Genomic DNA, 20,903 nt, shown 5'->3' with positions numbered 1-20,903 from the left:
CTTGATTCTTTGTTTTGCTAACTTGTTTAGTCCTAGTTCAGCTCCTTTATTACTTCATGCATACAAAATCTACAAAAATACTTTCCAGACCCCAAATTTCACATGCACTGCAGACATCTGCCAAGTGCACAGAAAATCCGTGGGTGGTAGGCACCTGACTCGCTTAAGCATTTTTATCCAGTGCCTCTCCAAAATAATCAATCAATTTCCCCTTGCTGCCTCCAGCTCCATGTTTGCTGCTCTGAATGAGCTATAGAGTGTGTGGATCAGTGAGGCTTGTCCCTTCAGGAAGCTGGATGAGTGCTTGCCCAGTGTTTATGGTGAAGAATTTGGAGTTGGACTCCAAGCTAAACACCAGAGTCTTGACTCACAGAGACAGATTGCATACATGAGCCACAGCAGATAATCTCTTCTCTGCAGCTGAGATCATTTATGTATTTATTTTACAGAAAATGGGTTTATATGTGCATCCACACCCCCCCCTCCCCCCCCCCCCCCCCCCCATCCCTTTCTTTGGTCTAGCTAATTGCCAGCAAAGACTTTAAACAAGATGTTCAATGTTATCATTTTAAAGTCACTCAAACTATTACTGGGTTTGGATAGACTCACTAGACCCCAGAGATTTGTTTTACTCTGTGTCACAGGTCATGCTCAGACTCCCAGCTACAATAAGTTTCTGAGGCTCTTCACTTGCAGGCAAATGTTCTCTTTCCTGGCACACTTACAAAATAAGGATCCAGAGAGCATTTGTGAGTGACCAGGAACTATTAAAACAGCATATATTTCTGGAACAGCCGATGGGGGTTGAGCACAAGCAGCAGATCCAGCAGCAACAGCACAAGCAGCTGCCAGGGCGATCGCTGCTCTCAGTAGCATCACGCAGAAGTTATGGAACAGGCTGACATTCGTGCTCAGATGGGACAGGCAGGGAGGGATTTAATTAAAAACCCTTTCAGAGTGCTTGAGCTGATAGTCAGCAGCCTGGGTTTTGCCTGTTGCAGGAAAGTGCTTGCAGGAGAATAGTTGTGTTGCAGAAAGTTTGCAGCAGCTAATAAAATACAGGTGTTTTTTAAAACATCTGACTGACGTACCTGGCTGCAGGGTTTGCCAGTCAGACACTCGACGATCTTTCTCGTCCTGTTTGAAGCAATTCACACTGAAGGAGGAAATGAGGGGGGCCTCCTGCTCTCCCCCTTTGTGAACATTTTCAACAAAGCCCCCAGACTCAGAAATACTGTGCTTCATACACTGAGAGGAATCCATGGGATGAGATAACTTAGAATTAGGAAAAAGAGTCTTTCCTAATGCCAAGACTCATCTACTCCTCTTCCCTAACCAGCACCCTTAAAATTTGGAAAGTATTCCGCTGTTCTGTTCTAGCTTGTAGGACACAGGAATGCCATTTTCAGAACATAAATGTTTTGATGTCCTAACATGCTCTCATCATGCAGGGGGTACAACAGTTCATTGGTGATTATAGAAAAGAACTTATATTTTCACTGACAAAGTAAACCCACGGGATTTTAAGTATCCAGAGTGGTTCAGCCCCAGTTCAGATCATGTCCTGTTTTACCAATGCTATGCATTTTCTTCTGTTGTATTCATGTTTGACCTTGGACATCTCCTCTGTCCTTGCTGTGCCTTTGATTTCTCTGCAGTTACAAACTGCCTGGTTTATGTTGTCAATCACTTGAATAGTCTGCAGTGCTGTGGAGTAAAAACCATTGAACACAAACCCCACCACTCCCGCTGGTTCCAGTGAAGATGTGGTGCAATGCCTGTGAACGACCATTTGCTCTCACCCTTCACTGCTCTGTTGAAATCAGCTTGTTACAACAGCACATTCCTGTAAAACTGCTCACAGAGTGGGCCAGGGGCAAAATGCCATCCTGCCTCCCTGTAAAGATCTCCTCTGAGGCCAGTGTCACCATCAAATGGGCATGTGGGGATGCAGAACACTGACCAGGAGGTGGGTCCTGCTTGGTCAGACACTCAGTGTGCACTGGGAACAGAAATTACTTCAGTTGAGTTCTCCACATTTGTTCTGGGTCCTAAAAGCTGAGTTTGCTTTGTTATGTCTAAAACACATACCTGATGCCTTGAGGACTTCTTCCGTGCCTCCAAATGTGCCTTACTCCACACCTGCATGTCCACAGTACTGTGTGCTCAGGGATGGAGGAGACAGTCATAATCCTTATTACCTTCACTCTCTGTCTCCAAGGCACTTGGGTGATGTCCATTGCAGGAGCACCTGCTAAAGCACCCCACTCTCAGCCCAGTCTGTTCTTGAACATTTCCATGGATAGGGCAGCCACAGCTTCTCTGGGCAACCTGTTCCAATGTCACACCACCCTGACAGGAAAGAATTTCCTCCTAATATCCAATCTAGATCTCTCCTCTTTTAGTTTAAAACCATTCCCTTTTGTCCTACCACTACCTGCCTGTGTAAAAAGTTGCTCTCCCACTTTTTTATAAGACCCCCTTTAAGCATTGAAGTGCACAATGAGGTCTCCATGGAGCCTTCTCTCTTCCAGGCTGATGGAGCCAATGGAGGGAATCCTGTCTGGCTGGCTGGAGCTGGATAGCTTCTCATCATGGCAGGTGAACACTATTCAGAAACACAGGGAAGAAAAAGGATGTACATTTGATGATAAATCCATCACAAACACTGTCTGTTCTGTGACTTTATTTATTGGAAAATACCTGTGGCTTCCCTGGAAGGCAGTTTAAAATGAATGGGTATTTCATTTTTGGTTTAACACCTTAGGTAGCCCAGGGAATAAAGGTGGTTTACAAAGGCTGCTCTTGACATCTGGTTTTAGGACACAAGCACAAGTCATCAAAAGAAAATCTTGCAGAGGTCTATTTATCAATAAAATATTTAATAAACTTATCTGTACAAAATATTAAAAAGGTTATTGAAGAGTATACAAGAATATTTATTTAACAAATATATACTGCTATATAATATATTCAAGAAAATATAGATTGCTGTTTACAGTTCATTTACAATCCCATATGTACAATCTATTTAAACTTTAGATACATACAAACAATGCATTTACACCATCACGTACAGAGCTATCTTCTTTAGAGATATTTCACACACCCAGACCTGAAAAAGCTGCACAAATACATGGATAGTTCAGAGGCACACACAGGGATACGAGTATTGCTTCAAGAATCATAACTACTAGAAATACAGCTATTTGAAACTTTTAATTTTTTTATATTTTCCTTTCTAATCAAAGAAAAGAACATATAAATAAAACCACGACTGACCAGCAGAGAGGCTCATTTTGTCAGAGGAACTCCAGAAAATGTTGACTTGACTCCAGAAACAGAGCACACAAGTGATGGGATGCAAAGGGACTGGGCAAACTGGGATTAACATTGCTCCCTCTCCATCTGAGACAGGGAGCACCAGGAGCAGAGCAGGTCTGTGCTGCACAGAGGAGTGTCCATTTCCTTTGAGCAGCATCTCCACCAGCTTTTCCAGTGGGAGCTGCAGAGCAAGACAGAGCTGGTGATCCCAGGTGGGCACAGCCCCTGACTGCTGCTCAGGCTGTGGGAGCTCCACTGCAAAGGCACTGAAGCTGAAGTGTGGGAGCTCTGGACCTTCAGCATCTCAGACCTTTCTTTAAAAGGTTCATCACTCACAACAGGTGGGATGGATGCAAGCAGGATGATCACCCTGGGCAAGGACAGGATGAGCTGCTCCTACAAAACACCCCATCCCAGATGATCACTTCCTACATAGAAACTTAACTTTGGCACCTTCAAGGAGAAAAACTTGGCCCCTCCCTGTGTGACCATCCCTTTTCCTGCCCTGTGGATGCTGTTTCACACTGCTGCTGCTGGCTGAGCTCCTGGGAGCCCCTTGGTGCTCAGCAGTTCCTGGCACACAGCTCCCTGGGATGACCAGCATGGGAGCAAAACAGCCCTAAACTTTGCCTCCTGTTTATTCCCTACTGTTCTCCTCCCCTCTCGTCACCAAGGCAGGATGGAGGAAATGAAGGAAACACCACAGGGAACGCTGCCATCTTCCCAAAAACTGGGACCAATGTCACAGTTCCCAGGGAGGCCGGGCTTGGCCCAGCCTCTGGGTCTCATTCCTCTGGTGATGGAGACCAGGTGCCACCAGCACAGGTTGACATTGTGGCAAAGGGAAGGGGAGGAGAGACCCAAACACCCCCACCTTGCATCAGAAAGGCACTTGAGTGTGTGACCCATTGTGAGCAGATCCCTCCTCCCACCAGCTTCAGACCTGTCCCCTCTCTGTCCCCTGCCCCAAGGCACAGAGAGCACCACGTCCTCCTCTGCTGAGCCTCAGCCTTCCCTCCCCCGCCAAACACCACAGCAAGTCCTGAAAACACTCCCTGTCCTGAAAACCCAAGGCATGAGCACAAGTATGAAAGCAGAAAAATGAGCTCAAAAAACGTATGACTGAACTATTAAGTGGTGATGACAGAAAAATGGAGAGCAAAACCTGCTGAAAAAACACTGAAAATGTGTGGAGTTCTGGTTTCACCCATGGAATGGATGCGAATGGATCAGGCTTTGGTTTAAGATTTTTATACCAGTTCCATGCAAATGCTCTGCTGCCCAAGCTTTCCCACCCTAGTCCATCCATTGAGCAAGAGTCAAACATGGGGCATCCATCAGCCTGTGCTCCTTCCCACCAACACCTGTATCAGGCTCCTCTCCAACATGGAAAATTCAGGGGTTGTTTGAGTACTGCAGTCAGTAAAAGTGAAAAGCAGACACAGGGCTATTTGTGTCTTGAGGTGCAAAGATGCAAAATATCCTTTAAAATGCAAAACATCCTTTAAGACTGGTTTCCTTGGTCAGTGGGCTACACCGGCATGAATTCCAAATTTTTTGTCATTTTCTGAAGGCCCAGATCACTGGCTGGTAGGACGTAAGTGATTTTCAGAGACATCTTTGCACCTCTATGTACCTCACCACACTCGTACTAGGAACAAAGAGCTTAGAAGGCCTGAATGCAGCTGGTTTTACCTTGAAAGACATAAACCAGCTTATGACAAAATTGAATTGTCACACACACCAGCCTGGTGGAACATCTCACTCTTTTACCAGCCTTTAATTCAAAGATAGGAAAGACAAAAAACTCACCCCCTCCCACACAAATTCACCCATCAGCAGCACCCCATCCACAGAACAGGCACTCCCCAGCTCCTTTCCTCATTGTGTTTTATGGAGAACACACTCCCACAGTGGGGACACTGCTACACTCTGCTCCTGCCACCCTGCATCTCCATTCTGACCCCACATAAGGGATCCCTGATGCCACGGGAGCTGCTCTGAGGCCAGTGGGACACACATCACTGCTGGCCATGAGCAGAGCCACACTGCTCTCAAAGACCTTGCTTCTTCCCACACAGGTTCTCCCACCCCCTCACCTTCCCAGAGCATGATGTGAAGAGAGAAAAGCTCACCCCACAAGCCCAGCTGCACCCAGCACAGGGGACACAAGAAGTGATTTGATGGAACTGCCCAAGCAGGCCCATGATAGCCCTTGATCACCTGTCACACACAGACGTGGGGCACACAGCCCCAGTGCAGGTGACAGCCCCTGTGCAATGCCCAGGCTCTGCTGCCATTGCCCCACAGAGGTTTCTCCTCCCTGGCACATGGCCCTGCTGCCCCAGCAAAGACAAAAGAGAAGGCACTTGGATTTCAGAACTCAGTGTGGATTTCCATGCTCAGCAGGAAACCATGGCATTTCCAGCAGTTTTAATCCAACACAAGTATGAGCTGGGCTGGTATTTATGATGTATCTGCCACGTTCACATGGCTCTGTGGGTTTTGATGTAGCTATAAACACTGCTGTTGATAAAATCACCACAAGCAGGAGCTCATGACAAAACTCCTGTTAAGGCTGGAGAGCAAAGCCATGGCAGCCCCTCAGCATCCCAGGTGCTCTGCTCCTTTTGCCCAGATGCAGCCCTTGGGACCTGGATTCCCAGGGCTCCCAAGGGATGTCCCAGCCTGTCTTGTCTCCTCCCTGCCAGCAGCAGGGTGTGTGTGTGTCTGCTGCTCCATGGGGGCCAGCACAGGTCACTCTCCCCAAATACCACCAAGTTTTTCTCCCCAAACACCACCAAGTTTTTCTCCTTAAAACTGCAAAAGGAGCTGTTTGTTTTGCAAGGGGAGTGTGATGGATAAATCACTGCTCAGTGAGAGCTGTGCAGCCAAGGGCTGGGTGAAAACCCACGGGGTGCAAACACCCTCAGGAGTCACTGGCACTCAAACTTGAGCAGAAGGCTCAAGGCTTGGGGTTTGCTTTGAATCAGAACTGGTGCCTTTGCAGCCTTTTCCTCATGGGTGTGCCAACCATCAGCCAACAGGCAAAGAGGATGTGGCTCCATCTGCCAGTGCTGATCAGAAGTGAGGCCACTGGGATCAATGCAGCTGTGCCAGGATGAAGCTACATCAATCCCTTTTCCATATGGATCCTCTCTGCCAGAGGATAGTGATTTCCCTATCATTGGATTTGAAGTATGATGTAAAAAAAAATTAAAAAAGAAAAAGGGGGCAACACATGGTTAGAAAAGCGCCCTATTATAAGAGAATTAAAAATAATTTTTCCTTTAAAAAATAATAAAAGCTGTAATTCTTGGGAAGTATTTCTAGGCCAGAAATACCCCTGGTGACCAGGGTTAAACAGGGCATAAAGTCATTTTGCTTCTGACTGTTTCTGAAGGCAGTGGCTTCAGCACAAGCTCAGAGAACCCCCAGATAAGGCACACACACACCAGTTCAGCCCCTGTCCCAACTGGGCAAGTTTCCCCAGATCCCAGTGCTTCTAAGTCAAATGAGCTCACTCTGCAAGTTTCCCTACTCCTGTGCAATTACATTCCCATGTCAGCGAGGAGGGAGCCAGTTAAGCATGGATACACAGTCCTTTTAAAATGCTTAATATTTCTAGTTTCACTGTAATTATATCCTGCAGATAAAAATGGTGCTCAAGGTCAAACAAATCCTCCAGGAGAATATGCACTACATGGAAACTGTTTGGGTTTTTTTTAACTGGAAAGGTTGTATAAATACTGCAGATTGAGAACCTATAATTATCCATTAAAATCACTCTGAGACTGCTGAATTAATATTTGTCTATGTTCAATCTCTAGTCTCATATTTATAAAGTTTACATGTGCCCAAAAATCAGCTCAAGCAGGAGGCAACTGATCAGAAATACTTTTTTTCTGGGCCTTTCCTTTGGCATTAGAGCGTGATGTTCTTCAGAGAAGCAACTCCAGGGATGGGGGCTGGGCTGGGCCACCACTATCCTGCAGCCAGTCCCCACCAGCCTCTCTCCAAAGGCAGGATTCACTGCCCCATGTCCTCCACAGACACATCCCTGTGTTGCCCCAACAGTGCAGGGCTGCAACAACTCAGCTGAGAGAACCTCCCTGCCTGGGAAAGGATTCCACACCCACCACTCCCATTTAGAATCGTGCAACCATTGAGGTTGGAAAAGATCATGTCCTACCATCAACCCCATCAAATTCACCATTAAACTGCCTCCTCAAGTGCCATATCCACAAAGTCTCTGAACACTTCCAGGGATGGTGACTACGCTTCCTTGGGCAGAGCTTTACAACTCTTTCTTTGACTTTTTTCCCCAAATATTTAACCTAAAACTCTACACATTTGCAATGGCTCTGATGGTTGTTGCCCAAGACTAATCCCACTGTTTGGTGCAACCTCCAAATCTGCCTGGGGATGGAGAGGCAGCCTTTGCAGTTGTCATGCAGGGATAAAGGGGACAGTGGTGGCTTTTACTCTGGAAATACTCCTCTGGGAGCAAGGAGCAGCACAGTTACCCACCAAAGCCCCCAGCTCCACTCTCCTCCAGCCCTGCCCTGCTCATGCACAAACCCCTGGAGCAGCCCCAGGCAGGGAGCTGCCTCCCCTGACTCCTCAGAGAAGCAGAAAGAGGATCCAGCTCCATCCTTTGCCTCCCTTTGTCCTCCAGAGGTTGTTTGCCCAGGAGAGGAACAGGAGGCACTTGGCACAGGCCCAGCACTGATGGGCTTCTCTCAGGGGGATGAAGTTTGCTCCCCCACCAAACACTCCTGCTCAGGGGTGCCCACAGCCAGGAGAGCCAGGGTGAAACCACGGACAGCATCGCTGCCAGCAGCGACCTCTGTGCTCCCCCCAAATCCTCCCCTCGTTTATCCCAGTGACCCAGGCCATGGAACTGCAGCAACTGAGCCACTGCTTTTGTCCCCAGCACCAGCAAAGCCATCCTGGGGCTCAGGACAAAAGCACTGCCCCAGAATGGGGTTTGGGGTGAAGAGTTGCAAGACCCAACCTGTCACCCTGCTCTCCATCAGCACCTCCAGACCTGAGGAGGGTGACATCTGTCTGTTCCCTGCAACTCTGGCTAAAAAATACCCACAAGAACTGGGAGTCACTGGCATCACCGCCCCTTGGACACAGTACCACAGGAGCAGGTCTCAGGGCACCTTTTTGGTGGAGGCTCACAAGAGCCACCAGCCAGCAGGGGCTGCCAGAAGCTGTATGTATTTTGCTTGGATTTGAACTGCCCATGAACCTTCACCACAAATATTTGGAGGAAGGGGAGGGGGTAAAGGAAACAAAAACATTTTAAAAAATTGTCTCAGCAGTGAGAAAAACTATCAAACAACCAAAGGCAATTGAAAAATTAGGTACTTCCAAAGCTTGGTAACTTTATAACTGATGTGGAATCTGGCAGCTCGAGCACTGCTGTGCCAACCTCCTTCCCCTGCCAGCTGTGCTGAAGCCAAAGGGCAGAGGAAATCACAAACCCTCGTGCTGACCCCTCCTCACCACTCAGGAGCCTCAGCCTCCCCAAATGCTGACAGGGAGAAAACCCATGGCATGGACCTGATCCATCCTCTCCCCCCCAGCCTCCATCTCTGAGCATCCCCCTGGACCCCTGGAGGCAGGGACATCATTAGCATATATTTACATTCATGCTGAGGCAGGGAGATGGGTCTTCCTTTTGGATGCAAGGATGTAAAGCCAGAGGAGCTCTGCAAGTGCCAAGGGGGTAGATGAGACTTACGGGCACCACAGCTGATCCTCTGAGCTGCCACCTGCCCCAGCCTGAGGATGCAGAGCAGAGGATGGAGGGAGGCTGGGGGTGTTATCCCAGTGGATTTGTCACTGCTTTCAATGGACACATTTACTTCCTACTGATGCACTTGGGGGGAAGGGGCTGTTGAACCTCACCAAGGCTGTTCTGATCTTTGAAATCATTTGGATCTCAGCAGAGCTCTCTGAGGCAATCCCCTCTCTGCCCTGGCCAGGCTCAGCCCTCCCATGCCACACTCCTTCCATGGAGGACAACTGGATTTACGTAGGAAAAATCCCATGTTTTCCAGCAGGGATTTATCTCCTCCAAAAGCAAACTACCATGGCTAATAAGCACTGATGCTTACACGCCAGCACCCTGGCCACAAATAAAACAAACCATCAAACACAAAATCTGTGCAAATACATCTCTGGTCTAAGCCAAGCCACCCAGAAAGCCAAAGTTTGGTACCAAAACCCACTGAGGTGCAGCAGAAAAGCCTGCCAGCACCCAAAGAATGGATCCAGCATCCATCCTGACATGGATGAAGAGCTTCTCTGGTTTAAAGGTAATTTATACTCAGCTCCTGAGTTACTAAAACCCTGCAGCCCTTTCAGCACACGTCAAAGCACCTCACTTCATATAGCAGTCCCTGAGGGTAGCACTCAGCCCTCTGCATGGGAAAGGTCTGTTCCTGGAGGATCCAGCTCCCTTAATGGAGCAGGGAGCAGCCAGCCCTCCAGGGAGGGACACAGCTCCCTGGGAAATCCATGCCAAAGGAAGATAGGGTGGAGTTTAGTGCTTTTATAGAGATTATTTGGAAAGAGAAGAACCCAAGTGAAATGGCTCTTCCCTAGGGAACTTGGGACCTTTGTTTCTCTCCAGACATGTTCAGGATGGCTGTGTGACTTGCAGGCCTGATGCTGGGTTCCCAGTTTTCCTTGAAACAGAGTTTTGTGCAGCAAAGGGAGGGGACTCTCCCACCAGTACCTCCTGCAAGACACAGACAACAATGCCAGTGCTTCTGACCATGTGGAGTGGAGGCACCTCCAGCTGAAGCCTCCCAGGGCCACGCCCATCTTCCTAAGAGCACAAGCTCTGTTCCAGACCTGACTCTTTTAGCCTCTGATTCTCCTTCTTTCCTGTCTCTGCCAGCAGACTCACAAACCTCTCCCCACTGCAAACAGGCCTGGACCAAGTGATTACAACCCACGCCAGCCACAGGTTCTCCCCCCCTGCCTTCCCCCAGGGATCCCTTATTTTTCCACTAAGAAACTCAGGGCAGTAATTTGAAGACTGACAGAAAAACTCCTTTAACTCAAAGAAAAGAGCATTCCTTCCTCACCTCCATCCCACTGCCACAGCCAGAGGGTGATGCTGACCTGATCCCTCTGCTGCAGACCCCACTCCACCTCCCCCCACCCCAGGTCATCATTCTGACCAAGACAATTTTGGCTAGACATTTTCCAAAACCTCTGGGAAAGAAGTTGTCAGCTCCACTTAGGCAAACCAAGTGTATCAGGCAGAGCTCAGAGGCTGAGGAGACATTCCCAAGGCACAGAGATGGTGGCAGCCTCAGTCTCAGAGGGGCACCCCCCATCCCTCCTAGGGTCAGGGTGGCCCAGAGGAGACAGGGGACACCTGCTCTGAGCTTGGCTTTTGGAAAGGCACACACCGAAATGTGTATGTGACTCAACATCTATATCTATATATTTTATACATATATATATATATTTATATTTATATATATATATATATATATATAAAATGGGCAGGGCTGCTGAGCAAGGCCAGGAGGGATAGGGAGAGCTGCAGAAATTGCTACCTGCAGCCACACGTCTCCACGACCATGTCCTCATACTGTTTGTAAACCACATTGTTCCCAGAGTCGATATAGAGGATGCTGATGGGGCTGAGCTTGGAGGGCACGCAGCAGCTCGGGGGGGTGGACTCGGGGTCCATGGAGTTCATCAGGGTCTGGATTATGGCGTGGTTGGTGGGCTCCAGGTGGGAGCGCAGCGGGAAGTCGCAGACCCCCTCGCAGTGATAGGCCTCGTAATCCAGGGGGGCGATTATCCAGTCATCCCAGCCCAGCTCCTTGAAGTTCACGTGCAGGGGCTTCCTGCTGCAGCGAGTCTTCGCCTTCTTCCCATGGCCTCTGCCCCCAGACCGGGCGGCAAGGGTGGTCCTCCTCTTCCTCCGCTTCAGGAACGCCTCCTGCCCGGGATCGGGGGACTCCAGGGAGGGGGGGCTGCCCAGGGCCTTGATCTTATCCCGGATCTCCTTGAAGAGGTTCTCCTTCCTCTGGGTGCGGGAGAAGGCCACGAGCAGGGCTCGCTCGTGGGGCTGCGGCCGGGGCTTGGCGAAGCCCAGCTGCCGGGGGGGCAGGAGCTGCCCCGACCGATCCGAGACGATCCTCAGCAGGAAGCACAGCAGCTTTCCCGAGAGAGACCTCTCCCTCTGATCCCGCAAGGCCTCCCAGACATCAAACACCTCCCATCTGGAGGAGCCCGCGTCCAAAATGTCCGCGGCCCTGGAGTCCAGCAGCCGGGGCTCCTCGCCGTCGCGGCCGGGGCAGGTGGCAAGGAGGAGGTGGTGGAAGGTGCCTTCGGGGGACAGGGCCAAGCTCCGGTTCTCAGGGAGGGAGCGCAGGATCCGCAGCTCCGCGCCCGTCACCTCCTCTGCCTCAGGCAGGCTGGAGATGTCAAAGAGGTACCGCTGCTCCGAGGCGGATGGGGAGGCATCTGGAAGAGATAACACAGACAAAAAAAAAAAAAAGGAAACAAAAATAAATATCGGCAAGCCAAAGCCAAGCTGTCATTAGCGAGGTGCAAGGGACGCAGAGGTAACGGGGGAGATGTCGCTGTGCAGCGTGGCTTCCTGGGCATCCCCACGGGACACAGGCTGTGTGTCCTGCATCCAGGGGCGTCACTCTGGCTGGGGGCACCAAAAACAAATGGGAAGGAGAAGGTACAGAGGGAGGGAGGAATCAATTCAAATAAGTGGCTTCTCATCTGCACAGACTCTTCTCCACATCCTGAGGAGGCTTCTCTGCTTCCTCCCAGGTGTTCCAGTGACCCCAGATACACCACTATTCTCTCAGCCACACCCGAACCTGTGCAGCACATTACCATCCCCAACCAGTGTTTGTCACCCATTTCTCCTGCCCCAAGTGTCACACACATACACATGCTGTTAAAAATTCCACTTTCCCCTCACAGACAGGCACAGACACACAGGTCTGATAGAGGCACCCACAGCAGCTGAAAGTGAGCCCAGCCTCAGTTTGGCACTATTTTTAGTGGATCCAAAGACCTGACACAGACTCGTGCAGTTTCTGGCACTGAATAAATATACTCAATTGTGAATTTAAAAAAGAAACACCAAAGGAGGTGGAGCTGGGAAGAAGAGGTGAATTGAGCTCTGGGAGGGCTGTTTTTTGTTTTCTCCCTCGTTAACGAGAAACCTGACCTGGGCATGCTGCAAACATCTCTGCTGTGCCCGGAGCGCCCCGACCCGCTGCCGGCAGAGCCCTGCCCGCCCACCGCCGCTGGGCGCAGCCTGCACCGCCCCCGGGGGGAAACTTCTTCCCCCTGTCACTTGCTGCTGCTGCTATTATCATCATCATTAAGACTATTATTATTCATTATGGTTATTAAAATTACTATTTGAAAAGCAGATCTAAAATTCCAATGAGAAGCAGATAAGAGCAGATAAGGGGATCCCTTTGAAGAGTTCATCTGGTTTCGTTTTGCGCTGAAACTTCCCAGGACCTGCGCTCAGTTTTCGCCCAGCTCTCACAAGCCGAGCACTGCCCACCCTCCCACCGGAGCATCCTCCTCCCGGTCCCGCCTCGCTCCCCGACGTTTCCCCATCAGCTTGCAGCAAACCTCCTCCCGCAAAGACTGCGGGCAGGATGCGGCCCCTTCTGGGTGTGGGGATGGCGCTGGGGGGGCTCTCCCACCACAAGGCAGCCAGCGACAGGGACGGGGTGCGGCTGCCGCTGCTTTTCAGTTTGCTTTTTCATTTTATTCGATCGGGAATGTATTACTTTCCCCACCCCCCCCCCCCCCCCAGCCGAGCGAACTTTGCCGGCAGGGCGCGAAGTACATATACACTTGTATTTGTTAAAAGTATATCATTAGCTGCGTATATGCATTTGATTGTTATTATTATTAGATTCGCAGGTATGAAGCGGGCAAAAGAGGGCGGAGAAGGGGCCGCGATGCCGAGCTCAGCCGGCGGCGCTAGCGGGAGTCGCTCCGGGGCCGAGCACCGCCGGGACACCGCGGCTGAGCTCCCTCCCTGGCCCGGCCCGGCCCGTCGCGGTGTCCCGCGGAGTTTTTCGGGCTGCAAAGGCTCCGGCAGGACGGGGATGCCGCGCGGAGGAGCTGCTCTCCAGGTGCGCCGCACGCCCCGGGCCCCGCAGCGCCGCTCACCCCGTCCTGGCGGCTGCAGCTCGCACCCCGAACCGCATCCCTTGACACCGGCTGCGTGTGCAACCCCATCGCCACCCCAGAGCCCGCTCTGCGCCACGCTCATCTCCGTCGGCAAGCCCCTTCACCGGTGCCAGGCACAATCCTTTTGCTGTCCCCATCGTCAACCCTCCTCCTACCCGTATGCTCACGCACAGCCCCACTCCCAGCCCTGTCCTCGCTCAGACTCGCGCACGGCTTCGCTCCCGTTAAACAAGCGGGATGCGCAGCCCTATCCCGTGAGCTCCATCCCCGGCAACCAGCCCGTGCGGAAACCAGCGCAAAACCCCATTCCCCAACCAACGCACACCCCTACCCCAGGCACAGCCCCGCGCTCAGACCAACACGCGAGCATCCCCTCCGTGTGCCATCACGTCCCCAAACTCACGCTCAGAGCGACGCACAACCCCGTGTATCCATCCCCACATCCACACAGGAGCCCGATCCCACGCACAACACCGTCTCCATCCCCAAGCCCATTCCGAAGCCCAGGCACCGACTTCTCTCTCTCCCGACGGCGGAGTCCCGGCGGGGCGGCCGCTCGGCGCTCCCCGCCCGGCCGCGGCTCCCCCGCACTCACCGCTGCGCGCCCGCTCCGCGAAGCCCGTCACGGTGTCGGCGCGGCGGCCGGGGGCGCGCCGGGCGGCCAGGCGCTGGTACAGGGCCACCATGTAATGATGCGGCACCACCGTGCCGTTGCGGAGAGCCCCGTCCCTCCGCGGCGGGGAGGAGAAGGGGGAGGCGGCGGCGGCGGAGGAGGAGGAGGCGGAGGAAGGCGCGGCTGCCGAGGGTCGCTGGGGAGCGGCCGCCCCGGCAGGTGACAGACCCTCCCGGACCCCCCCTTGGACCGAGCCCCGCCCGCCCCGGAAGGTGACAGACCCTCCCGGACCCCCCTTTGGACCTCGACCTGCCCGCTCCGACAGGTGAGAGATCCCCGGAACCCCCCTTGGACCGAGCCCCGCCCGCTCCGACAGGTGACAGACCCCCGGATCCTCCCTTGGATCTCGTCCCGCCTGTCCCGGCAGGTGAGATACCCCCGGATCCCCTGTGGTCCGAGCCCCGCCTCCTCCGCCAGGTGCGGAACCCCCGGACCCTCCGTCGGATCCCGGCCCGTGTCCCCCGGCAGGTGAGAGATCCCTCAAGGCACAGCCCCGTGCCAAGGCGTCACCCCGGCCTCACTGTGGGGTGGAACGGGGTTGTGTTTGACTGTGCAAGGCGACCCCAGTTCGGATGGCGGGAGGTGGAGGGGGCACCACCACCTCTGTTTGCTGAGGTCGCATTTCGGAGCGGGGACTGACCGGGAGACCACCGAAGACTGGACCGGGAAACCTCACCCCGTACTGGAGCGGGTCGCTCACCACCCCGCACTGGGGCGGGGGTCCCGGTCCTACACTGGAGATGGGGCTGTCCCGGCTCTGTTCCGAACGGAGGAACCGCCACCCCATGTTTCGGCAGAGCCTTTTCCCCGACACTGCCCGCGGGGGTGATGCCGGCGGCGGGGCCGGGCTGGGAGCGGCCGGGGCACCCGGAGCGACCCGCCGTGGGGCGGCCCCGGGCCCCAGGCTCCCCCCGCACCCCTCCGAGATGCCCCGGGCTGCCCCGAGCCTCCATCGGCCCCGGTAATTCCGACCCGGGAGTCCGACACCGGAGCAAAACAAAGACCCAGCCGGGCTGCGCGCTGATGTTTTCCCTCGCGCGGAGGGTTTCCTTGGTAAAATTCAGATGTTTCCTTGGGTCTCGATTAAAATAACAAAGTGGGGTATTTACTAGGATGTTATTTCAAGTCTCTTAAGTCCCTGGTTATGTCTGTTGCGATTTCTCCGCAAATACAAAAACAAGCGCTGCGATGATTTATTTGAAGGAATGCAGGTGTTTCGCCAAAACAAACACGGCTTTTTTTTTTTCTTCTCCCCCCCGAAACAATCACTTCTCACGAACATTTGTCACTGCAGGCTCTTGGATTTCTTTCTGCTGTAATTTTACAGGTGTCTTGTCACAGTATTGTGAGCAGGTTTCTAATGCCAACCAGTGGCTTTGCTCGGTATGTACACAGACTGCGACGAGACATGGACGGCATCCCAGGACACCATCCCAAGAAAACCCCATCCCAACAAACTCCTGTCCCACGCAGCGCTGGATGGCCAGGCCTGAAGCCATTTGCACACCTTGCACAGCACTTGTAGAGTTTGCACAGCCTTTGCACAGGGTTTGCACAGCCTGCACATGTTGCTGGCATGGCTTGCACAGCATTTGCACACTCAGCGTGCTCACACGGGGCCTTGCACACACCACCCCCAGCAGTCAGTGACCCCCGGGAGCCTAACCCAGCTGGGGCAGGAGGCAGAGGAAGGGCTCGCAGAGTAAGGCTTCATCAACTGTTATTCTTCTGTCAGTGCCTTATTAAATCCAGCCTGATGCTGTTCAGATACTAAAGGTAATTTTTAAAAACCATCTGACAAGACCTCTCATCCCTGCGGCCTCACTCCCCCCTGGCCAGGGTGCTGAGACTCCACCCAGGAGCCCTCCCAGAACCAGGACATGGCAGCAGGGCTCTGTGCTCAGGGCGTCTCTTCCCAAAGATGGGAATGCTGAAAAGCACTGTCTGGTCCTGTCCCACTTAATCTCGCCTCAGAGAGCAGCCCCAGGCTCCAAACTGTGCTCCTGATGCTCCCACTGCAGCACATGGCAACACTCAGTGCTGCCCAAGGAAGGGACCAAAAGGGTCAGCAAAAGGATGGAAGGATGATGGGGTGAGAAGGACTGCCGAATGGGCAGACAAGTCTATCCATAAACCTCCAGGCTTCCTGCAATGGTTTCTGGAGCATCCTGCCTGGAACCATTTCACTCAGTCAGTTTTATGGGAAACAGTGAAAGGTACAAAAATGGTGAGTGTGGGCCCCAGTCCCACAACCTTTCAGCCTCAAGCCCCCAAGTCTGTACATCCTCCTGCAGGTTGGGGTGCATGCAACTGCCACACATGTGGGGCCCAAGCTTCACCAAATTCCCTGGGACTGGAACTGTCACCGTCACTGCATTTTTCATCTGTATGTTTCAAAAATTAAAGTTACACTGATGCAACAGACAGCTGTGCCTCCTGTTTGTTCTTGCCCCACAAATTTTTTTGCCCACAGACCAGTCCTCAGCTCCCAGTGTGGGCACCAGGGCCAAATCCCTGCCTGCTGCAAGCTGAGCAATAGATTCCTGTGCATCAATTTGCACCACACCATCCTTGTCCCTGTGTGCAGCTGTCCCCATGACAGAGCCTTGTGCTGCTGGGTGACAAGAGGCAGATCCCTGTGCTCACTGTCTGTATGGAGACCCAGGCACAGGCACACAGACTCCCACACAGCCCCAGTGACATGGACACGGGTCTGTGAGCACCAGAAGGCACACACAGAAGGCACACACACACACACACACACAGGTACCCCAACGCAAGCAGCAAATCCTGCCCAGCCAAGCTGGAGGGTAGATGTGAAATCCCACAGCTCATCCTCCCAACCACACAACGTCTATCGAGATGCACAAGCACTGACTTTCCCATCTGTTCTCCATTGCAGCCTCATTTAAACCCTTTTGGGCTTTCTTGAATTTCCATCAGCCCAGCCCAGCCCAGCTGCAGGACCTTCCCAAGCCTCCTGAGCCCCGCACAGCAGCACAGCAGCTCCTACCCCCAGTCCTTGCCTGTGCTGGGGATGGGCTCCCTTCTCTCCCACTGCAAAACTTTTGTGCATAATTTCACCCTGGCAAAAAGCCACCTTCTACCAGCCCCCTTCCAAACCCAAATTAGCACGCTGCTGCAGCAGCAGAAATTGGAGAGGAAAGGCTGCAAGTTTTATTTTACAACTCAATTAGCAAGTTTATACAGAAAAAAACACCCACATAACTGAGGGAGATTTTATGTCCGTTCAGCTTCACCAGTAAATAGCCCAGTTCCTCCTGAGGGCACTCCCCACTGCTGTGGGCACAGCGATGTGCTCCTGCCCGTGGGGCCCCTCAACCAACGTGGTGATCCTGGCTCCAGCCCTGCTCACTTGCTCCATCTCTCTTTGCTCTTACACTTAAAAATCCTCTGGGTATCTCTACCATGGGCTGAAAAACACAGTTTTGAGACTGTCCTGACACCCTGTTCACCTGAGTATTAAATCAGACATGTGCCAAAACCCAAGATGAAGGTAAAGGGCCACATTTGCCTCTATTTTTTCCCTTCAAACCAGTCCCAAGAAAGCCAATGGCTGTATGCCCAGGAGGGATCCTGACTCCTGAGACAGCTTGCACCATGTCCCACTACAGTCTCTCCCTTCCTTGACCAACAGACCCTTCTGGTCAGGTTTCTGGAAAGAAGGGGACAGTCTTCTCACTAAGCCAGTTTTCTTACTGGGAACATTTTTTGCAGGGTGATTGCTTCAGGGTGAGGAAGGAATCATTCCTGCCTGGATGACACTTGGGCTTGTCCCCTCTGTTGCAGTCCCCCTTCCTGAGCTCCCTGTTTTTATTCCCAGCACTGCCCTACTTGCCCCTCTGCATTGCCCTTGGCAGCTGGGGACCTTTGTGTGTGGAGCACTGAATCATTTCCACGCTCTGGGGTTGAGTCCTGGCCATGGTGAATCACCCTACCATGGCTACCTCCTCGTGTACAGCTGTGGGCAAGGTCCCAGCCTGCAGAAGGGCTGTCCTACTGATGCTCTTCAGCACAGGAATGAACTTGATTTAATTAGAACCCCCCCAGGCATGGAAGACCACTTCTCAAAGTAGGAAACTGAGGCAGAAGGGAAATCCTCAAGGAATAACCATGGGCCTCATGTCTCAGCTACATTCCCAGAGCTCTGCACCTTCACCTCACCTTCCCTGCCATCAGCCCTTTCTGATGGAACCGAAATAAGCTGCAGTGACAAACCTCCTCCACACTTCAGAACTGGAGGTGTTTGCAGCTCTTTCTGTTAGCTGAGCCAGTGGGGCTCCACCAGATTTTCACATCTTGAGCAAGTCCAGTGATCAGGCTATTGATGCCAGTGGCTATTTGGAAGAGTGTGTTTTCATGTAGTGACCACACAAGAAGCCTCTTGGGGCTTCACTTAACAAATGTCTTCTAACGAGATGGCTACAAGTGACGGCAGGGCCAGCTCAGCAAGTAGCTAAGCAACAGCATCGTTTTCTTTCCAAATCTTCCAGCAACTCCTTCCAAAACTTACTTAAACTGAGGCCAAGCTGAATTCTTTCTGATTGTCTGCTCAGGGATAGCCAGCGAAGATAAGACAAATCAAGGTACAAACTCCATGCATGAAACATCAGATGGATTCAAGGACCCCGTAGGCTGCTTTGCTTCAGGCCCAGAGACCTGACGTCAGCTCAGTCTGGCTGCCTAAAGCTGTGCTTGTCTCACATCACTTTCTATTTGAGCAATTTGAGCACTGTGCTCTAGCTAGGGGACAGGAAATGCTTTGTGGAAAGTTCAATCCTTCTGGAAACAAAAAAGCTTCTTGAAAAAGGCTTTCCAATAGCCCCTCAGGGAAAATTGTCCTATTCAGCATCTGGTGGACAGGGTCTGGCATAAGCCACCTGAAAATAGTGAGTCAAAACACAACTGAGTGCTCAGTCAATTAAAAAAAAAAAAAAGCTGACTCTGCTTTTTGAAAAGTGCAGCGTCAGCAAGTAATTTGTCAATTCACCAATCACAGATGCTGGATCATAGTGGTGACTCACCCCAAGTGTCCTCACGCTGGTAGTCGAGGCCAGCGTCTAGTTGGAAGGGGTGGGATTCACTTCCCTTCATTTTGGGTTTCTTTTCAGTCTAACCACCTTCTCCCCATTACTAGTTCCTGGAGGGAGAGCAGTACCTCCAGAAAGCAGTTCCTACAGCATTAACACAGAGCCCAGCTGAGGCAGCTGTCACAGAGGTCAAGAAAGCTGTCAGCTGTCTCCTCCCCACCCGTGGATGAACATGGTGCAAGGGGAAGCATTGTCCTACAGCTCTCCTCAAGCTCTGCTCCATGATTCCTTATTCTTATGTATTAAATCCTTTGATCTCCAGTCATTTTTTCCTCTCATCAGTTTCCCATATCACATCCTCCCCAACTTGTCCTCCAGCTCCCAGTCCCTTTGTCAAGACTCCTCAGATTCGAGGGCATCAGGGAGGAGACGGGGAGACCTGGCTGGGAGGGTATTTGCCAGCAGATACCTAGGGGAACACCAGAAAAGGAACGGAGTACCTCACCCTGATCTTTTCTGATCTTTTCCTGATTCCTTCTCTGCCCTCTCCCCATCCTTTCCAGACAGTGCTGCTCATGACTGTTGTGTCAGGCTCACTTCTCTGCCACTTGAGACAGAATTTCTCCATACAAATACCAAGTTCTTTGCTTTCCATCGCAATGCAAAGTCTTGCCAGCAACTCCAGTTATTGATAATAACTCCAATAATAACTCCAGTTATCTCACTCATAACTTTCTGGATGCAGCTGTTCACCACTATGAACATGGAAGGAAGGTGTCTGGGGTTTTTTTCCCCCTTCAAGTTATCTTCCCATCCTTTGGTATTGTTGCTATCTTTTTTCTCCCATTTATTCCAGTGCTCTAATCCCCTGCTTTTATTTTCTGCCACAGACCTGACAAATGGAACTAAAATTCCAGCAAATTTGGTTTCCTGGACAGTTTCTCTGGGGACACCACCAAGCCCTGGGGTTTAGCTGAGGTGTGCACATGTCCAGAGAAGACCTGCCCCCCTCAGCTGCAGCCCAGCACTCCTCTGTGCCTGCTGCTGTGCTGGGCTGTGAGGAGGAGAAGGAATGGAGGAAGGTGGGGGAAAAGATGTGGTGCAAAGTCGTGTTTGATTGCAGCTGTGCATGGTCTGCATCACTTCCACCAAAGATTGTCCCTGACCTCCCTGCCAGGGCAGCATGTCCCTCCACGGCACACGTGGGAGGTTTGGGCCCACAGGAGAGATTAATCTCACCCGAGAGGCCCCACAGACACCAGCACATGCCATGGAGCAAACTGAGCAGTTCACAAACTAATTCTGACCACTGATACCTCCTGGTCCCCTACCCAGTTCTGCATTTTAACCTCACGATTTCTGCTTTCCTTTTCCATCTCGCCTTTTCCAACTTTTTTGTTTTGTAAACAAGAATTCATGCTGTGGGCCCGTTTCTCCTCCAGGTGCCGAGCAGCATGAGAAGCTGGGAAAGAGCCCATCCCGCGGACCCATCACCCCGTCCCAGCCCAGCAGGAGCCGGGTGCCGCGCTGGGACCGAGCATCCTCGGGAAGCGGCTCTCCCAGGGCAGGAGCACCATCTCCTGGAGAAGGGATTTATAGCACTGCGGCTCCGTGTAAGGTGTTTTCCGAGG

The 20,903-nt window shown here is 52.1% G+C and overlaps 1 protein-coding gene across 1 annotated transcript; it reads right to left on the bottom strand.

Moving 5' to 3' along the window:
* Positions 1-10,909: 10,909 nt before the first annotated feature.
* On the bottom strand, positions 10,910-15,008 carry GDF7 (growth differentiation factor 7). Its single transcript, XM_039721580.1, has 3 exons — positions 14,743-15,008; positions 14,144-14,700; positions 10,910-11,832 (listed from the first exon to the last, which is right to left on the bottom strand). Exons 1-3 carry the CDS (start codon positions 15,006-15,008, stop codon positions 10,910-10,912), a joined length of 1,746 nt encoding a protein of 581 aa, XP_039577514.1.
* Positions 15,009-20,903: the final 5,895 nt, after the last annotated feature.

Source organism: Passer montanus, unplaced genomic scaffold (genome assembly GCF_014805655.1).
Source record: "Passer montanus isolate IOZ18808 unplaced genomic scaffold, ASM1480565v1 scaffold46, whole genome shotgun sequence".
Lineage (NCBI taxonomy): Eukaryota > Metazoa > Chordata > Aves > Passeriformes > Passeridae > Passer > Passer montanus.
The sequence above is the reverse complement of the archived record's forward strand: the minus strand, read 5'-3'. Positions and strand labels throughout refer to the sequence as shown.